The 21,452-nt window shown below is 35.6% G+C and overlaps 4 protein-coding genes across 5 annotated transcripts; 3 read left to right on the forward strand and 1 right to left on the reverse strand.

Moving 5' to 3' along the window:
• Positions 1–135: 135 nt before the first annotated feature.
• On the forward strand, positions 136–1,295 carry LOC115770180 (probable small nuclear ribonucleoprotein Sm D1). Its single transcript, XM_030715341.1, has 2 exons — positions 136–259; positions 776–1,295. Exons 1-2 carry the CDS (start codon positions 246–248, stop codon positions 1,134–1,136), a joined length of 375 nt encoding a protein of 124 aa, XP_030571201.1. The 5' UTR covers positions 136–245; the 3' UTR covers positions 1,137–1,295.
• A 397-nt stretch (positions 1,296–1,692) lies between these two features.
• Positions 1,693–4,781, forward strand: LOC115770363. Its single transcript, XM_030715606.1, has 3 exons — positions 1,693–1,896; positions 2,702–4,314; positions 4,382–4,781. The coding sequence occupies exons 1-3, from the start codon at positions 1,764–1,766 to the stop codon at positions 4,559–4,561; spliced, it is 1,926 nt and encodes a 641-aa protein (XP_030571466.1). The 5' UTR covers positions 1,693–1,763; the 3' UTR covers positions 4,562–4,781.
• Positions 4,782–5,018: 237 nt separating this feature from the next.
• Positions 5,019–6,685, reverse strand: LOC115770132 (hsp70 nucleotide exchange factor fes1). The gene is made up of 6 exons (XM_030715272.1): positions 6,544–6,685; positions 6,403–6,483; positions 5,695–6,226; positions 5,415–5,623; positions 5,236–5,291; positions 5,019–5,177 (listed from the first exon to the last, which is right to left on the reverse strand). Exons 1-5 carry the CDS (start codon positions 6,586–6,588, stop codon positions 5,241–5,243), a joined length of 918 nt encoding a protein of 305 aa, XP_030571132.1. The 5' UTR covers positions 6,589–6,685; the 3' UTR covers positions 5,019–5,177; positions 5,236–5,240.
• A 592-nt stretch (positions 6,686–7,277) lies between these two features.
• Positions 7,278–21,089, forward strand: LOC115770012 (vacuolar protein sorting-associated protein 13D). Of its 2 annotated transcripts, none has more exons than XM_030715064.1 (19): positions 7,278–7,410; positions 7,469–8,259; positions 8,318–9,382; positions 9,477–10,405; positions 10,750–10,886; positions 10,981–11,118; positions 11,215–11,827; positions 11,893–12,021; positions 12,120–12,483; positions 12,600–13,392; positions 13,453–13,705; positions 13,781–13,925; positions 13,988–17,353; positions 17,412–17,624; positions 17,818–18,678; positions 18,757–19,065; positions 19,155–19,649; positions 19,734–20,846; positions 21,019–21,089. In XM_030715064.1, the coding sequence occupies exons 1-19, from the start codon at positions 7,314–7,316 to the stop codon at positions 21,073–21,075; spliced, it is 11,868 nt and encodes a 3,955-aa protein (XP_030570924.1). In that variant the 5' UTR covers positions 7,278–7,313; the 3' UTR covers positions 21,076–21,089. The 2 variants fall into 2 exon arrangements, with proteins under 2 accessions (XP_030570924.1, XP_030570923.1); XM_030715063.1 differs by lacking the exon at positions 21,019–21,089 and adding an exon at positions 20,905–21,003.
• Positions 21,090–21,452: the final 363 nt, after the last annotated feature.

Below are 21,452 nucleotides of genomic sequence, written 5' to 3' on the forward strand. Positions count from 1 at the left end.
TAATTGTAATCATTTTTAAAATACTCAAGGACTGGCAATATGCACAAAGGTGGCGCTATCGTGACTTCACAAGGCAGTGTTGCAATGTAATATCGATAGCACCGGCTTCGATATTTTAATCATTTTTTTATTGCCGGTGCAGCTCGGCTTGTATTTATCATATATTTGGCAAATAGTAGTGTCAATTTTTTTAAAACCAATAACAATATATTCGTAAGCGTGTATTGATATTCAAATATTTCAAAATGAAATTGGTGAGGTATGCGAAATCTGTTAATTACATATAACTATATTGTTTCATACATAAACATGGTTGCTTCATTTTACATACATACATATGTGAATACAAATAGGCATGTGCAGTTATACGTATGCTTAAGTCTACCGGAATATTATATTTAAAATCAAAATATTTACGAATTATGATTTTATATGAGTTATGTCTACGTATGTACTATGATGATGCACCACAAATGCTGGCCACAGTCGACAAATGCGACCGAGCTCTATTAAATATTAGCGCGTGTTTGTATGTACGTATGCGTCTCGTGTTTTATTTTAAGCGCCAAATTTAAAGGTTGATACTTGTAGAATCATATATAAATTGCATCAATATTAAAATATCTTCGTATAGACTATAATAAATGCTACTTTTGCTGTGCTCTGCGACCAAATAAATTTCCCAAACAATATAGTTTTATATGCATATCTTTAGCCCAAATCAAACAACTCCCAAACAATTGCAATTATTTACATGTTTTCACATTTTTTCTAGATTTCTGATGAAACTCAGTCACGAAACTGTAACAGTCGAATTAAAAAATGGAACTCAAATCCATGGAACAATTACTGGAGTAGACGTAGCCATGAATACACATCTCAAAAGTGTTAAAATGACCATCAAAAATAGAGATCCAGTGCACTTGGAATCCTTAAGCATTCGTGGCAACAATATACGATACTTTATATTACCGGACAGTCTGCCACTGGAAACTTTGCTTATAGACGATACTCCAAAGTCAAAATCCAAGAAAAAGGACAGCGGGCGTGTTGGAAATCGTGGAAGAGGCAGAGGCAGCCGTGGACGTGGTGGTCCACGAGGACGTGGACGAGGCAGGGCACCAGCCAGACGTTAAGTATAAAGTACAGAAAATAAAAAAAGATAACCTATGTATGAAAAATAATTACAAGCGCCCGGTACAAATAACATGAGGGCACTTTTTGAAAAAAATTCTATTCTATGATAAGCATTTGGTGTTGCCCACTCAAAACAAACGTGAAAATAAAACTTACATTCTACAAAGTGACGTTTTGATTACAAATTTCACTATCGAGAAGGTTTTAATAAGTAATACAGTATATACATATTGTAAATCTCGTATATCCTATTTGAGCAGTTGCGTTGGGCTAATTTTAAAGTGGGTTCACAACATTGGATGAAGCTCAGTTAAGAGAATGTTGACTTCGGTAAATTAGGTAATGTATTAAACTAAATAAATAGCGATTAAAAAAGTAGGGTGAAACATTCAAAAGAAAAAGAAACGCGAACATATAAATTAGACCCCGTTTGAATATCGCAAAAACTTTTCTTTTTTATCGGAAAATGCCACTCTGAATTAAATGATATGCATTTTATGTGTTCGATAGTTTTAGTGGTTAGGTATTTTCACACTTTCAGTTTACGGTCACACTGCTATTCAGTCTGAGTTCTTGTTTTTGTTCAACATTTTAAGTTTTCGTGTTTGCTGTTGAATTTGGGTATTATGCCACCCCCAAGACCAAAGGGGATAGGATTTACTACAGGGGTCACACCAGCTAGACCCAGCTCAAATACCCCCATGTCGGAGAGACAACAAATGGCTTTATTAATCCAAATGACAGCAACGTCCTCAACAGGTAAGCCAAACATACAAATCTATGTTTATATGTGCATACTTATGTAAATCTGTACGTTTGTAATTGCGTGCATACATACAATACCGTATACATACAACAAATCCTTAAAGTTGCACGGAGCTACCAAACATGTGGGCGTAATACACTTTTAAAACTAATAACTAAATAGGTTCATATAATCACATGCATAGGTGTGCTTGTGCGTGTATGTGTGTAGGAAAAATTTGGAGTGATCTCATTTTTCGTTCATTAGCTCTAGGGACTTTTCTATTACACGAGTGCTTTATAGATAACGCCTTAATAAGTTACTTCCAATTTTGTGCATAAATGCATGCACATATACAAACGTGCACACATACAAATATAAGTTCTATGCATGTTCCGTCATATGAATGAATGCACATACATACGTGTGTATGTATTTGCAAGCAGTGTACAAATTACGCCCTCATAGAAATTTGTTGTGTCGGGGAATGGGGTATTAATATGGCTTGGAAAAGGCTGAGTTGTCACAAAATGTGAAATATATTATTTCATTGAGTAAGGATTAAGAATAGTTGTCAACCATATGAAAAATTGTGCGTATAGAATTTAATTAAAATATAAATCATAAATGTATCATAGGAACAATAGGAAGAAATGATGTTTGTGTGCGGAATATCAAAATCACCCAAAATGTAACCACTGGACTGAAGACGGTAATAAAAAATAATCATAGTGTTTCATTGTTATTTATAATCGTAAGAAAATCAAAATCTGTGCAAACATTAATGTATTTAATGGCGTATTTTATTATTTTTTTTAGAGACAACTCGAACGCATTCAAAGAAAAATGATAAAAAGGGTGATGCAGATGTTGAAGAAGTCAGTGCTACGGAAAAGCAGATAGAAGTTATTGATACCAAGGAGAAGCCATCAACAGAGGAATCTACTACGGATGGTAAAAATGCTGAACAAAATATAGCGCAAAGCGTCACAAGCACAAAGCGCAGCTATTCGGATGTTGAGGAAGACCCTGAAGAGCATGGGGACGACTTAAAGAAGAAGAAACGAAAAGATTTGGATAATACAAAAGATTTAAAAACTACCTCTCTTAAAGTATCTTCTAAGCTGGAGAAAAACTCGAAGCTAGCATCTACAAAAAACTCGCCTTCAGGTAGTAAAATAAGCACGACAGTTGTTGATAAAGAGCTGGAAGCAACCAAGACTGTTGACATTGAAAATGAAACGGAGGGCAGTGAGGACTATAAGAGCAATGATAGCTCATATAATGGTGCCTTAAAAGTGCCACCATTGAAAATTGTAATTCCCCAGCAGAATTGCTCGATTGACACAGATGGTAATGTTTTACGAACTGGCAAAGTAGCAGCATCCCGAAATGCAGCCTTGCCTTATGTTGTCAGTTCTAATAGTGACTCGATTGATACTGTATTGTCAAACCAATGTCTGAGTCCACATGAAAGTCCACAGAAAGTCAATATTGCCTGCTCAACAATTCTTGATGATAAGAATATCAAATTGTTTAACGATGAAAAAAATCTAAGGGTCCTGCGCAGCTCTTATCGAAGTGGTGTTACCAGCGCTGAACGCAGCTCTAACAACTCCTCCCCGCAAATGCAAAGCAGCTCGCCATCACCAGCGTCGTCGAACCATGCCAATGACAATGCTGATATCAAGGGATCTTACACCAATATGACGGCGAGTCCCATACAACATAATCAATTCGATCACGAAGTTTTACCAAATGTGCCGAGCCCTTCAACTTCATCAACGTCATCGTCTAAAGAAATAATCTCATCTTCAAATGTTGACCTGCATCCGCGGAAGCGTAAAATAAGGCCCAAAAATAATGATGATAACTCGAAAAATTCTCATGCTGATACATCTATGGCTTCCGGAGAATCTCATCCACATGATTATCCCTTTACCAATGGATTTCAGATGTTTTTAAATATTCGAAGGCAAGTGGAAAGGAAATGGAAGAATCTGTATCCCGTTAAGCCCAGGCCACCACAGGGCTATAATGATTATCTCCTTACCAAACGTACTTATCTGTTAAATAAGAATGTAACTACGCCGGAAATAGAAGTACCGGACGACATTCCTGAGAGCATGCGAAGCTTGTATCGGCAGCAAGAAAAAGCCAGGCGAGACTTGACCGAAGAGCACATAGTAGAACGAGAAAAACTATGTTTAAGCGTTGAACAAGAAATTATCCGAGTACATTCAAAAGCTGCAAGGAGTATCTCTGGGCAATGTGCGCCATATTCCGTTTGCACATTTCTTAAAGATGATGAAATCTATAATATGATTACCCCGGAGCAAGATGAAAAGGAGAAGAGTGCACGCTGTCGTTTTAATGGCCGATTGTTGCTCAGCTGGTTACAAGATGTGGACGACAAGTGGGAAAAGATTAAGGTACGATCAGTTAAATTATACATAAATCAAAAATTGAATTTTATACTATTTTTAACTTGTTTTTCAGGAATCTATGATTTTGCGGCAGCATAATGAAGCGGAAAGTCTTCATGCAATACAAGTAATGGATTGGAATATAGCTTTGAAGCGAAACAAATTGTATGATTATATATTTGAGGCCAGTTTAGACAAGGCTCACGTACCTATCGTTTATGTTGGGGAAGATTTTGATATTTTACCAGCATAAAACTGTTTGGTTATTCAAATTTATTTGCAAAGTGAATCTTAAAATATGTAAATATTTAAATTCATACACTAACTAATACAATAGCTCCAAACATTTTACAAAGTTGCCCGAGTCAAAGTAAAAAGCAATCATTTGATGTATAAATTTTGTTTTTGCATTTTCGGAGATTCCGCTGTTTGGAAGACTAATGTATAAATAAAGTGCTCTGTCTACATTTTCTTAATTTCTTGCCTATTTTTATGTGGTATGTTGATCTTGTGTTAATTGTGACGAAGCAGATCCTTTTAGGAACTCACGAAAGCCAGCCAAGCTGAGAAGTATTTTATCGGGGATCTATAAAAATGTATATCTTTAAGAAAAGGCTCATCTTTCGTTCAAATTTATTAATATTTGAAGCATTCTAAATGCAATCGTCAATAAAAAGATGTACATTTATGTTTAGAACATTTGTTTAGCTATTTATTAATATTTTTTAACGATTTTTAACAAAATATTATTTCCGTTTTAAAAGCAGTAGAGTTGGCGATAAACAGCATCAATTACGTTGATTCCTTTAATTGTGATTGTAGTTTTTGCGGATGGTATAAAACCAATAATTTTTCTTCAAAATCTAGGACTGAGATACATTAATTATTTAAGGTGAGAAACCCTTTTATATTTATAAATGGACTTACCTGATTTATTTTTTTGTCATATTCTTCAAAATATTCTGCGCAAGGCTAACCATCTCCTGAAAAAAAAGAATCAGATAAAACATGAAGATACGCATAAAACAAACCACAAATAACTTCTGAACTTGAAATAAATGTATTAGTTTCTACTCTAATACTAAGTACCTTAGTTTTGTACTTACTTCGCAAGTATCCAATAAGATTTTATTACTAACTATTTGCTTAAGTATAGTCTCGGCCTGTGCATTTTGATTTTGAGTACTGCTCCATTTGCAACTTGAGGAAAGAGCAGAAAGAGCGTTTAAGGTAGCATCAAGCTTGTCGTCATATTCATCTTTATTCTCCAGATTATTCAACAAAATTGAGGCTGCGTTGTGTTTGTTAATAAGATCTGTGGGTTAAGTCAAATATATTAAGTAAAATGGAGGTTATATATGAACAAACGCTGTGTATAAAATTTACCTCTGACTGAGCTCTCACGAGAAGATAATGATCCTATAAGAAATGCCGCTTTTATGTAGACTGATTTATGGGTAGATTTTAAGCACGACACCAGCTGCTGAACTCCATTTATGCGCAGATATTCATTCAGCCCAGGTGGAAAGTTTTGTATCAATGATGATATAGCAAAAATAGATCCTCGAGCTACATGTTCATCGGCATCATTCATAGTGGAGGTAAGTACAGGTATTATACGCTCATTATAAAAATAATTCTGGCAAAATTCGTTATTTTGTGCCATTTCGGCCACTATGTAAATGGATTGCGGTCGCAAATTATAATCTGGGGATCTGATATACTGCAATAAGATAATTATGCCTCCGGTTTTTACAAACGAGTTGGCCAGATCAATGTCATCAATCTTATCCCGTATTAAATCCAAACTATCCAATTTTTGATCAAGGCTGGTCGAATGACTTTTTAAAATTAGCAAAGCTGCTTCAAAATCATCGCCTGTCATTGCTTTAAGAGCGTTCTGAAGGAAATCATTTCGCTAAAAAAAACATTGGGATATTAAAACAATATTAACTAAATCTCTTGAAAATAGCACATTACTCATCAAGCAATTATTTATGCGCATGTACAAGTACGGCCATGTGATTACATTAAATATTTAATGAAATAGGCCAAGAATTTCATGCATGTGAATACTCGGGTGGCAAAGATTACCTTAACATCCGTTTGAACAGGGTTTGTGCTTGGCACATCCTCATCTTTTCCGGAATTTTCCACAGCCAATCTAAGCAATGCCTGCAATTGAACAAATTATTAGCAATGTTTTTTAAGACTAGTCACAATGTTTTGTTTTGCCTCTAAATTTTGTTTTGGTTTGGCTGAAGAACGTTTTGCCTCCATTTTAATCACTTATGTCTCAACGCAAAGGAATTAAACTTTAAAGAATATTGTTTGTTTTTGTGGCTTGGAATCATAATATAAACATGTGAGGCGGTGTATTTATAAGAGATGGGCGTTCAGCTATGCGATGCTATCGGTTGATATCGGTGATATCTATCGATACCCTTATTTTTGTTCGGAATTCCATTTATTTCATCAATCATTAGTTGTAATTTTCTGTCATAAACTAAGTTTTTAACATACGTTGATAAATAAAAATCCCTTTAATCATCAAATAAAAATTGATATACCATCAAGACAGACAAATGTAAAAGAATTTAAAGCAAATAACTAAAATTTCGTTCCAATGCAACTGTTAATGGAACGATGGGAATGGACATGATTTATTTCCTTTTTATTTTAACTACACATAAATAAATAAATAAATGTATTAGATAATGTTTGTTAAGCTTCCTTATGTTCATCAGACATTAAGTTAGCAACCAGAAACATTTGTTTTTTATATTCTATGTTCCAAAAGTGTTGCATTCTCATGCAGTATTTTTTTGGTTGGTTTACAACACCAACTTTTTGTTATCGTACTCATATGTTATGTTTTTTCGTATTTTATAAGTCTACAAAATTAGATTGTGTGTTTGTTTTGATATCGGAACACCTGTACAATCAATATAAAGCTAAAAAATATTAAATATTGAATGCACATGTAATGTTCTAAGAACACAATAATGTTAAGAGATTTGATTACGTGGGTCTTAAATACCTATCTAGGGAAGTATTTAGAAAATTTGAACTCTGCTCAACTGTCTGTTGCACTGTTATCAGGTATACAAATACAATCTAACACAATTACGAAATAAACTAATTATTATCACAATTTTAGGAGAAGTCGAGCTTGAAAACATTCCCATACGAAAAGATGCGTTGCGCTCATTTGGCTTGCCAATCGAAGTGTCAGCGGGCAGCATTCGTAAGATTAAGCTGCAAGTGCCGGTTCGACAGTTCAGGACATCTCCATGGTGTATTTCCGTGGAAGGATTGTTTTGCGTCGTTTGTCCAAAGGACTTTGAAAATTGGGATGAGGTGAAAGAGAAACTGCTCCACTTGGAGTATAAGCAATCGGTGTTAGACACTGCAGAAGCCAACTGGCGCTCTGAAAAGGGAAAGCAAATAGAATCGTATTACTTCTCATCGTATAATAACTGGCTGAAATATGGCACAAATATGGCAACGAATATCATAGACAACATTGAACTTAAAATATTCGATGTTCACTTTCGCTACGAAGACGTCGTAGATGTGGGTAAAAGCAAAATTGCCACTGGCATTAAAATTGGCTCCCTGACTGCACAAAGCTGTGATGGCAACTGGGTAACTGGTTCAAATAAAACGATTAACAATGATATTAATTTTAAAATCGTTGAATTAAAAGAGCTGTCCCTTTACTGGGATACTTTGCATGAAGATATCAAATGTCAGAAGTTTTCTAACCAAGAACTTCTACTGAACATGAATTCGACGTGTCAAACACGACCTCATGAATTTATAATCAAACCAATCAGTGCAATCGCTAGATGGAAACGTGAAAAATCTCCACAAGTGATCCGCTCAAAAGACAAGCCACGAGTATCCTGTGATCTTTTAGTACCTGAAGTTATAATTGTTTTAACCAAAGTAAGTAAAATCAAGCAAATTCATTCCTTTAATTACAACACGTTTTGTGACTCTGCAGGCCCAGCACGATGAAATACAGGATAAACTCGCTGGCATTCAACAAATAAAGGAGATATGTCAATTTCGATTAAAAAGACCAATTATCAGTATTAAGGATAATCCTAAAATGTGGTGGAAGTATGTTCTCGTTTGCTATGGCCGCGAACTTAAAACGAAAGACGAGAAGTTTATAACACTGAAGGAAAACCTTCGATATATGAGAATTTGTCAGGCGGTTATACTAAATCCCAATGAAAATTTGTCTAACGACGACAAAGAATTTAAAGCTTATATTGAAAGTGATAGAGGAGTTGCCGACTTAATCATATTGCGCAGAATATGTTTTGAAAAAGTGTTCTCGAAAGGCATTTCTATTAAGTCTGACAACGTTAAAGGCAAAGGAATGTTATTTCATTGGTTCCCCAACTGGATGGGCTGGTATGGAACCGGTACTACAGTCTCTGCAGAGCAGGATGAATCCCTACAAAATTTAGAAGACGACATATTGGTAGCACTCGAACACTCGCTTCAAAGTCAGTCACACTTAAAGTGCGATACGATTTTTGGATATTTTACTATTGAACTTCTTAAGGGTTTCATTATCTTACAATCCGAGGAATCAACAAAGAGTGATGATGGAAAATCTATAGAAATGCAGTTTAATAACCTATCGTCTTTTCTACAATTAAATCCTTTATTTACATCCTATGTTGTAGGAATATCCTTGGGAGAAGTTTATTTATTAGATAAAACCAACAAGGATTCCAAGCATTGTTACTTGATCAAACCACAGACTGATAGATCAACAGCAATAAACCAACCGGATTTAAAAAATGTCATAAATTCTACAACTAAACAGGATCCATTATTTCACTTGCAATACGAAAATGATGATCATCTACAATATCGACTTATAATAAAATCGAAAAGTTTGGACTTGATTTATAACCAAGACGCTGTCGATTGGTTTTTAAATTTCTTTACCAAATCTAACAAAGTGCAGTATTTAATAAGGGATACTTATAATATTGAAAAAGAACGCAAATTTCTAAGTTCCTGGAACCAGATTTTCCTTGGCAATGAGGTAAGATTAAAGAGTACAACTCTATATTCTATTATTAAGTAATATTTTAAAAGTAAACAAAATAATAAACTATCCATTCTGCTCTCACTTTTAGGCGAATCGTAAAATATGGACATTTGAAATTGAGGTGTTTGCACCGCGTATTATATTTTTGGAAAACTACAAGATTGAAAATTCGTTGATGGTTCTAATGGATTTTGGAAAATTTCAATTGGTTAAATCAGATTTTCAAAAGAAAACCTCAACATTTATTTCAAAGGCAGATGAAACTTCTACCACAGATAACGATGACAACGAGGAAGATGAAACCTATATGACTCCATGCTCTACTCCTCCTGGATCAGAAAAAAGTGGTTCAGAATCTCCTACGATGCAAGAAAACTTGTATAGGGATCTCATAAATAAAAACACTCAACTGGAATCTGCTTTGCATAGTAAAATTTATAATACGTATACAATAAATTTTACGAACTTGCAAGTGTTAGTATGCAAATACCAAGAAAGATGGCAAGCTAGCTTGAAGGCTTCCTCAAATTTTCACCTAATTGACAAATTCAACATTACGCTTACCATCGAGCAACGTATTGTGTTTACATCTGATCCGGAATATCCATCCCTCACCCTATTCGGAACGTGCCCCATGATATTAATACATGGCAATGAAGAAAAAATCAAACATTTCTTAAAAATAGTTTATCCAATTACAAATAATCCACGGCTAAAGAAAAAATCAACATTCGAAACTGAAATTAAACAGCATACAGATGAAAGTAATCATCCCTACTATAATGCTGATGAAAGCCATTTGGTTTTGCAGTTCGCCATAGGCCAACTAATCATCGAAATGCAATCTAAGGAAAAGAGCATTGCCGAATTGCAAATCATTGGAGCTAGAGCAGGCTTAGTGGTCACTGGAAAAGAAACAACGATTACAATGTCTGTCCATGGATTACTTCTAGTAGATGCTATTCAGTCTTTCGGTCCAGACTTTGAACTATTGGTGGCCAGTCATCGAAATGTTGGGTGAGTTTATAAGAGATGAAAAAAGCTAACTAGCTATAGTTATTTACGGCTGACAATAATGAAAATTTGATATTATTAGATACCTTATAGTATCCAGTTACAGCTGAGTTACAAACTATCAATCTGTAGTATAAATATTTTTGCTCCATTGTCGCCAATATCGTCGTTGGTACCGACATCGCCGTTATCGTCGTAGCCGCCGACATAGACTATGCTCCAGTTCTTATTAGGGGCTTTGTCGTGAACAGTGTTAATGCGGCCGTCAATATATTCACATCGCCGGCAATACCTAAACAGGTGTTCAGACTTGGAATTTGGAATTAAATACAAGTTTTTATTTCCAGGATGGATAGCTTTTCTGGAAGCCTAAAACACAGTAATGCTTGCTCACCTGTTACACCCGGATCCCCAGATTCAACTGACCATCACAGGCCAACAAGTCCGCATATTATAACAAAAGCAGTCCAAAATATACAAAGAGGTACTTAAATTCGATATTTAAATTAGATTTTTATTTGATATTGTCTCCCTAAGTCGACTTATTGCTGGTATCGTTTAAAAATAATTTTTTTTAGGATCATCGGGCGAACGCTGTGATGAATCGGAATTAAATGCGCTGATTAACATTGATATCAATATTATTGCATCCGATTCGGATAAGTCCTCCTATCTACACACGTCAAAAATTTCATTTAATAGTTTGGAAATAATTGGTATGTACTAAACACATATATCTTTAACGTTATTTTCAATTCATTACTGAAAAATCCCTTAGCTGACTATAATAATTTTTATATTTTTACTTTCAGCCAACCAGGAAACTATACTCGAACTTCTAAATTTTGCTGAACGCATTTGCCGTGGTCAAAAGCTTTTCGAAAAAGTTAGGGATGAGAGTGATACGGGGCCGGCATTGGAGCTAAAAGAAACAGAGGGGTCCCTTGAAAATAATCATCATGAAATTATCTTCGATTTTTTTCGGTTAAATGTTTTAATATTGTACACGATAAAGCGAGATAAGTATGAGATTGCCCGAAAAGTAGGTACGCTCACAATAAGTGAAGCCAAGATAAATGTTTCGATGCAATCGAGCTTGTCAATTATTGGATCATTAGGAGGCATACAAATCATCGATATTACGCCGCAAGGCATACGCTATCAACGAATTCTGTCCATTGGAAGAGATCCAGAGTTAGAAACGAACCGTCTATCAGTGCTGAATAAACTCTCGAACGAAATATATTTAAACAATAGTGAAGAAGAAAAGTACGAACAAATTGATGCCCTCAGTTTCACAAATCTGTGGAGCGATAAAAACGCAGTCACTCTACACGTTCGAATGGCGTCTGTTTCTTATACCCATAGCCCTAGATTTTTACAAGATTTCAATTTTTGTATTACAAGTTTTAAACAGGGTCTTAAGTAAGTAATCAACATGTCTCGATAAATTTCATAATTTTTTTTAATAACATAATTTTTATTTTCAGAGAGTTTTTAACTTCAATCGGAAACAAAGCAACTGATATGGCCAAAGAATTTGTGCAACAAATAAAAGATGTTAGTAATCAGGCAAAACCACCCCAGCTAAATAGAAATCAAGAAAATTCATTAATATCGTAAGTGATTGTTAATCTTTATGCTATCAAACTTCAATAATTCTATCTTTATATTAACTTTATATAAATACGTAATATTATATTACTCTTCATTTTAGGCTTGACGTTATTATAAGTAGTCCCATAATCGTTCTTCCCATTTCAAATGATAGTAAAGAAGTTTTCATTGCCAATTTGGGAAAAATTAGTTGCCGTAATAACGATGACATTCATCAAAAGATAGGAAATATAAACGAGGATGTAATTGTAAAATATGTTATTGAGGTGAAAAATATAAATTTATTTTCATTAAACATTGATGAGCAAAAGGAAGATTGGAGCTACACCCTTCCAATAGCTAGCAAAATGTATGAATGTAAACAGGATGCCTTCCCCATATTGCACGACACGGCAATATCCTTAAATGTGTTTACAGGATACGGCGACACAAAGGGCGGAGAAAGACAAATTCAAACACTCTTGGTAAGTGGAGAGTGATTTTTACACTTCACTTCCTTTTATAATTTATTGCCCAACTATTATAATTGATATATTTTCTCAAATAAATTTTAGATAAGTTAACAATTTGTCTCTTTTAGGTTGAAGGAAGTATGGTTGAAACGCTAAAGGTCACACTTTATCGAAAGCAATATAAGAACATAATAGAGTCTATTAAAAATGCTACAAACTTTTCAAATGGCGTTTCGTCGGGCAATGTAAAACTAAATATGACAAATGCAAATGTGACGAACGCAAATGTTTCTGATGCACAGCGAATCAGAACAACTATTAAGTTCTCAGTGCCTGTGCTAGAAATAAATTTGCAAAACGAAAGCCATGAGCCCTTGGTAAATGTTACATTTAAGGACTTTTTTGTAAAGCATTGCATGAGCGGCCTGAATGAAGATCTGAAGATCGTTTTGAACTCCGTGCTAATGGAAGATTTAAAATCGGAAATGTCATCGCCATTTAGGAATATGGTTACTTCGATAAATCTTGAAAAAACATATCAACGGAAACCTCGAACGTCTTCATCATGCCCGGACTTGCCCAGTTTTTACAGCAAGCACAAAACAATATCCACATCTATCACCAACCTATGTGAACATAAAAAAGTTAAAGAAACTAAAAAATATAAAACTAGTCTATACAAATCAAATGACATGACCGATCGGAAAAGCAACAACTTAGTCATCTACAGATCGCATACTAGACGTGTGTTTCAAGAACCTGGCGAATCAAAAACAGAAAAGCAAAACTCCATTGAGTTTAACTGCCTGAACTTGACAATTTGCGTTGACAGATGGTATACGATCTTTGACTTCTTTGGGCTAGCTGCCGATACAGAAAAGACACAATCCTTAGCTGAACAAAAAAATAGTTTGCCAAAAAGTAAGTGCACCTCCGATTTTTTAAGCATTCGTATTAAATTAAGATTTCTTTATTTCCCAGGCGTATATGAATTCAGCAGCAAACTGAATGTGTCTATCAGGTCTTTAAATTTTACATCAACTCGTAACGAAGCAGTATTGTCAAGAATAAATGTATCCAATGCGACTTTTTCCATAATTCAGGAAGCTACCTTTAAAGCTATTGAAGGTTGTTTGGGCTCGATAACTGTCTACGATCTTACGAAATTTGGTTACCTATATAAAGAACGTTTTATTACGAGTGGCACCGAGGCTTTAAATTTTGTTTATAAAAGGTAAATAAGTAAAATTTAGAGCTTATTAATATCTTGAAATAAACATATAAATATTTCACTGTTCTATATTTATAGAAAACTAATGGATATTGAAACACCGAATAGCATTAACGCGGATGCAGTTCTATGGATTAACATGTCATCGGTTCATTATATTCATACCAAGCGCTTTATAGTGGAACTTCACTTATTTATCAAGGAATTGTTACAATTACAAACGGTATTTATGTTAATGGCATACCCAGATGTTGCTCATTTGTATGAATACATTTTTATTTGCAGCCCGTAATCAGAAAACTGAAGAAGCATAACGTGGATAAGGTTCAAAACTTGCAGCCGACTAAAATAAAACTTTGCATTCAAGCCGCTTCCCCAGTAATTGTGTTACCCGCCTGTTACAATAGCAATCATGTGCTAATTGCTTATCTGGGACAATTTACTCTGAAGAATAGTTTTCATTTTTCGAGTGATGAGTGCATCATAAGCAAGAAGGGAAAAGCGGTGAAAAGCCAGGATGAAATTTTGGACGTCATGCGCATCGATTTAGTCAACATAAACTTGTTCTCGGGTGAACGTAGTGTAGATAAATTAGAAAGCAATTATGACAAAGAAGTTTTTATAAATATTGCTAATACGAGCTTTGTCAAGGGAAGTCGACTGTTTAAAGAATCTTGCTATCTCGATCTTCAAGTCGAACGCAATCTAACAACAGATACCATACGCGTCTGTCCGGATATTAGTGTAAAAGGGACTTTCTCCAAATTAAATGCAACACTCAATATTCAGAATTATAAATTAATTAGAGGTCTGTTAAATAACAATATTGGAGAGCATATAGACGACGTTTATTGCAATAGCTTTAGTAATGCTAGTTCATCAATTGAAGCATTTTCGGCTTTAAGTTTGTTTTCTAAAAATGAAGACTCCACAAATGTTATAACTTTGCTCTCTATTAGAATACTTCTGGAAGATGTTTCCATTCTGGTAGTTCAAAATACAAATACGATGCCAGATTTTGTGCATGAGCCCCTAGCATGCATACATTTTATAAGATCACAACTAGAAATTGACATGTTGAGTGATGGCTCACAAGATATAGATCTGATATCTAGCAATATTTTAATTGTTGACGAAAGACCAAGCGATGGTATTAACAATGCCAATGTGTTCAGAAACATATTACAGCCCTCAAAGAAAGATACAATTCCCAAGCACTCAGCTCAGGTTGAAATTCATTGCAGAAAAAGATTAAATTTATGCAAATATACGGTCATGTTAAACGACATGAGAGTAATAGGAATTTTAGACTTTTTAGAACGGTTGAAGAAGTTTTTCGAAGAAGAACCGCTAACAGCATTGTCCGTAAATCCAAAATCAACCCAGTTTTCGCAAATAGATCAAGCGGCAGATGCTTCCCTGTCTGAATATATCATAAACGTAACAGACTCCGAGATTATATTAGTGGAACAGTATAATCGACTTGATTCAAATGCTATTATATTGAAGAGCACAACGGTCATTTCTTACAAGCCACATAATCACAGTGTACCCCTGTCCATAAATATAAATCATTTGGAAATATTTTCATGCATATTAGACGCTGAGGATGAGAGTGCGCTGTCAATAATTGATCCGTTCACTCTGAACGTAGAGCTGAGAAACAATTGCCTGAATATTGTTGTACAAAAGCAATTGAATATACGTTTATCCTACATCGATATGAAACTCTTTTTAAGAATGCTCAGCTCAATACCCTCACAAACCTCAACTCCGCCGAATGTTTTGTCCAAATCGAATTCTGAATTTGAAAAAATTGCACCGCTCCTTGCGATGGGATTTGAGATAACCAACTGCTGGATCGCAATGGAACTAAACAATTGGAAACTTAATGAAGCGGCCCTTTGGTTGTCTCAGCAGAAGCGCAGCACCGTCAAGAATCCGGCATTGGAATTAAAGACCGCAGTTCTCGATGCTAATTGCATATCCATGTGCGTTATTGATGATTGCATGGATGCTGATGTACCCCTTCTTGAAGTATCGCTAACAAAGGTTCTGCTCAAATACAAATTCCATGCCAATGTAATTGAAGTCGAGAGCTTAAATTCAAATGCGGCTGAGGGTGATCTGGATACTGAAGTTACGCTCAACTATTACAATCGAAGACTAAGTGGCTGGGAGCCCCTTGCCGAACTTTGGCAATGTGCTGTGAAGTGGAAATATAAGAGGACCCATTTCGATAAAAAGAAACGATTCGAAATCTTTTTGAACAGCAAGCAGCTACTGAAGATTAATATCACATCAACACTAATTGAGCTGTTTCACATGGTTTCCAAAAATTGGACGAGCGATTTCCATTCACTCGACAACGCCAAAAACTCAAATTTCCGACAACGAGCTCCCTTCGTACCATTTGCCCTTCAAAATCTAACTGGTTCTGCGCTACTCTTTAAGCCAATTTACGCTCAACTCGGGGATTTGACTTGCTCGGATTTTCAGCAGCTGGATATTATCAAAAACTGGACCTCTGTGCAGCCTGAAGAAATAAAAACCTTTGATTTCAGTCAAAAGAGTAAATTGCGGCACATTGATTCGCATCTGTTGAATCTTCACCAAATTTTGGTACAAATTCATGGCTGGACCTTGATTGGGCCAATTTCTATAGACAAGGTGGGCATGTATTTTCGAACAACAATCTTGGATTCGCATTTTGAAAAAAAGTCCCGAATCATATTTGATATCTCACTTATGGGCTCTGCGCAAAAGCTTATCAAAGTCATGTCCCCATTGAGAGTAATAAACAAATTGGATCACGACATATATCTGAAGATGGTTTTAAATAAAAATCAGCCAGATGCTGTTTCTGCTATAACCGTCATCTGCCCGAATGATCAACAATGCGTGCCTCTGAAGTTTATTGACGCCTCGTTATATATCTCACATATACCATGCGAATCTACGAAATCCAAAATTGACGATGTTGGATTTAGCAACGATGAAATAGTGTGGAAAGATTGCAAAACGGATAGCTCACAAAATCTAAACATCTGCTACGATGCCAACAAAAGCGTATTGTACACACTCGTCAGCATAGGTAGGGAAATATATCCCTACAAAGATCAGAGTATGCCGGGCCACTCAATTACTTTGCTATCGCCGCTGATGCTAAAGAATATGCTTTGCTGTGATTTAAGTTTCAACATAAATGGATGCAATGCGGGACGAATTAATGCCTTTGAGAGCAAGAACATATATAATAGAAATATATACGAATCCTTTAACTTGAGCATCACATTAGACAACTTTCATGTCTCTGGCCAATTAAAGGTTCCGGCGAATCATATTGGTATTGTCGAGCCGAAGTTGAAACTAATCGACGCCAAAAACAGAGAATTGCATCTGCACATATCTATTCAATCCCTAAAAGGAAGAGGAATGGAAATATATATAAGTGCGCCCATTTGGATTGTAAATAAAACTGGTCTTCCATTGATTTATAAACAAGAAGGAACGAATAAGATTGCAGCTGGACAATTTGATGAACATGAAACAGCACGACAAGTTTCTCCCTTAATGTTTTCATTTTCCGATCAAGAAGGATCACCTAGCTTGGAAGTGCGCCTGGGCAGCACGTTCGGTGCCAACAATCAGGTGAGTTCTCCAAGCAACCAACTCTTTTTTGCTACATATATATTTTATATATTTTCAGTGGTGCAAAAGTTTCAGCATGATCAAGAATATAACATACAGGGAATTGCGCACGGAAAGCGGACCCGGGTGCTATACAATTGGTATTAGAGTACGTCGCGGAAGGGGTCTATATTCGTGCACCACATTTGTTACATTGTCACCACGCTTCCATCTGTACAATAAAAGCGGTCACCAGCTTGAATTTACACAACAATGTAATATTATTCATAATGTAAGTACTAACAATGACAGCTTAGAATCTATCGAGAGTTATATAATTAATTGTGTATATAAGATTTTATTGAACCTCACGCTCCCTTAAAAACAAATGATTTCAGGGTATCTCATAGTCGGGCACTCTCGACTAGAGCACTCCTGTTCTAGATTGAGTACTAAATTCAAAAGTTGTTTCTGTCTATTTTTAGGATGTTACCAATTTGCGTAATGTTATTTCGGCGCCTATTGACTGCAATTTCCCATTTCATTGGACCAACGGGGACCGAGAGCCGCTTGTTTGTGTACGAATCGCAGATGTTGAATGTTGTTGTTGGTCGAAAGGCATACCCATTAACGAGGTGCAGAGTTTGTACATCAACGTTAGGAATGAATGGTGCGAAATGTTTTTCCTAAGACTGGAGATAATATCCAGAGGGGCGACGTTTATTCTCTTGTTTACGGATGCTCGAAGCTTACCACCGCCAATTAGAATTGATAACTTTTCGGAGGTGGTGATCAGTTTTTCACAAAAAGGCTCGAAACCTATTTGGCCAACACCAGTTCGGCCGCAGTCTTCATTGTCGTATGTTATGGATGATCCCTTGGGCAAAGAGACATTGCTTATGGAAGCGCCTGGGGGAAACATACTTGAGTACCCAATTAACGTATCAAGCAGTAAGACCTTAACATACTCCAACTTCATCTATATTGCGTTTCACGACACCTTCGATCAATACAAAAGGGATGGTGATAAGCCAGACGAAAAATATAAGCAACTAGTCCTAGGTGTACAAGACAAAAGGGTCATCATTATGGAAAAAAATTCTGGAGATCGCTCGCAATTGTGGCTAATGAATTCCAATGGCCAATTGGAACATGAAGGATCGACACCACCAGTACAAACGAATGAGGCTAGTGCTGTGCGGTTGGTCCTAGATTTAGAAAAACCACCGAATCCGACGGATCTTACTGCGCTCGTAGTACGAACGCCCAATAAACAGAGGGCCACAACCCAAACCTGGAGATTTGAAAATGGTCGACTTATGTGTCACGCGAATATGTGTGTTCAGGTAACAAATTATGTCTGAAAAGCTTTTATAATTCATTTATAAGTTCATTGAGCATAATCGAAATCTTTTTCCTCTTAGTCTCCTTCTAGAAAACATGGTCTTAGGTCTGGTTCGGAGGCGGTAGTGGGTCGCCTTAAACATCATTCAAAATGTAAGGATATAACACCACGCGAACAACATCTCGTTGCCCAAAAATTAAGGCCTGGTTCTGGCCAATTGGAAATATCCACCAAATTGGATGGACCGATCAAGACTGTGCAAATTTGTGATATAAAGCTGAAGCCAAATGAGACTTTTCTGGCTCCCGACCTACTTTGGACCCATGCATCCTTCAACAACAGACAGATTGTTGATAAAGCGAAAACTCAAGTCACACACGAATATCACGTAAGTTTTTATAAAAACTACACTAAATGAACATTAATAAAAATAAAGTATGTGGAGCATTTGAATAGAAGAATATTTGTTAATTTCAGATAAATGTCGATCTTCCCAAAGGAATTGGAATTTCTATAATTACATTGAAACCTTGCGAGGAGATCATATTTATTAGTTTGGACAACATCGTTGCGGAATTCATTGATAGTTCGTTGGAAAAGTCAATAGACCTAAATATAGCAAGCATTCAAATTGACAACCAATTATTAGACTCCGCTAGCCAAGTGACCCTGCATGTTACTGTATCAACAAAGGAGGACTCAGTACAAAATGCCGTGCGATTTACGCTTAAAATGTTGCCCAGTCCCAATAAGAACGCTTTAATTTTTCAATACGTGAATCTGGATGTGAAACCCTGCACTATGTATTTAGAGGAAAAGCTTATACTGAAAATAGCCTCATTTCTTGGATATGGCAAGGAAAACCTACACAACTCGTTTCGTCCTTGTGACTATGAAGATCATCAAGACAGATCATTCGAGAATAATATGAAAAGATACTACTTTGAAAACTTAACAATTGGACCTACACAGGTTAGATCAGGATCAATTCCTTTCTATAAAATTTTAAAAGATTTCTTTTATTATTTTTCTTATAAAATATACTTTTCTGCACAGGTTCGATTGTCTGCGTTTACTTCTTCAAAGTTACCCGAGGAATTAAAATACACGAAAAAGTCGTTGGGCCTCACGTTAATAAAATTTGAAGATGCTTTGATAGAGCTTGACAATTTTTCCCATAGGTATCATTTTGAGACATTGGATGTTTACCTGAGAGCGATAAAGATGCACTATATAAACCAAATTAAATGGCATGCAGCTTCAATATTGGGAAGTGTTGATTTCTTGGGAAATCCTCTAGGATTTGCAAACGATCTGTCAGAAGGTGTATCAGGACTAATCTTTGAAGGTTCAGTCAAAAGTCTTGTGAAAAATGTTACACATGGAATTTCAAATTCAACAGCAAAGTTAACCGAAACATTATCGGATAGTCTGGGAAAAGTTGTTTTGGATGACCACGATAACGAAACGAGACAACGAATTTTGGAGCTACAATCAAATACATCCGGTGGTCATCTAGCAGCCGGCATAAAGGGCTTTGGATTTGGATTACTTGGAGGAGTCACAAGTATTGTTCGACACACATATGATGGTGCTTCCGCCGATGGTGTTCCAGGGTTTCTCAGTGGCTTAGGCAAAGGATTGGTGGGCACTGTTACGAAGCCAATTATTGGAATGCTGGACTTGGCTTCAGAAACGGCAAGTGCTGTTCGTGAAACTAGCAGAGACTCACATCGACATGCTCCAAGCCGGAAACGTTTACCCAGATGCGTAACCGGTGCACCTGGTGGGCTTTTACCACCATATTCTAGTCGCCAAAGCAAAGGTCAACAGTACCTTTACTTAATAAATCGTAAAAATTTTATGGAGAAAATCATATTTTACGAGCCAAACCTTTGGAGTGATAAAGAAGCAAGATTACGCCTTTTAGTTTCTACAGAATTTGTTCGTATATTCTCCATTTGTGAGGAAAACCCAACTACTATGTTTGAGTGTCACCTTAGTGAAATTCTATCATGTCATCCATTGACAACTAATACGGGGCCAAGCCCATCTACAACTAAAGTTTCATCCAGTTACTACATAGAAATATCAACAATCTTACCAAAAATTACACGACCGCGAATTCGTTGTCGAACAGAGGAATGTGCTGAGACCGCATCTAGATGTGTAAGTAAAATCCTAACCTTTTAAAATCACCGTAAACTATATATAAACAACCATATAGAAATCGGATTTCAACCTGGGTCTGGTCCTTGTAACTGTTTTCATATATTACACTCAAGAAGCTTTGCTTGAACATGAATAGAATATTTATTTGAGTCTGTTGCTTTCGTTTCAGATTAATTATGCTAAAAGTGTCTTCGATGAACGCGAGTTGTCCCTGATTAAAATATAATTGATATTCAAAATAAATAAATGATATATCTATATATATATATATATATATATATATATACAAATATATATATATATATATACATAGATATGTATACATATATATATATATATAAATATATTTGTATATATGTATAAACTGTTTTTTGATTCTGATAATAAATGACTGAATAATACGCTTTAGTGAAATTTGACAAATAACCTGGTAAAGCAGCAAAAATTCAAGACCAATTTCTTGAATTTAAGTTCTTTCACATATTTCCAATGATTTTAATATACATATACCCATTTTTGGTTGATTATAACATAAAAAGTATTCAAAGTAATAGGTACTTAAAAAAAAAATATAATTAATAAATAAAATATAATTTATATAAT

The sequence above is a fragment of the Drosophila novamexicana genome, unplaced genomic scaffold (assembly GCF_003285875.2).
Source record: "Drosophila novamexicana strain 15010-1031.04,08,12 unplaced genomic scaffold, DnovRS2.1 tig00004555-arrow-pilon, whole genome shotgun sequence".
Lineage (NCBI taxonomy): Eukaryota > Metazoa > Arthropoda > Insecta > Diptera > Drosophilidae > Drosophila > Drosophila novamexicana.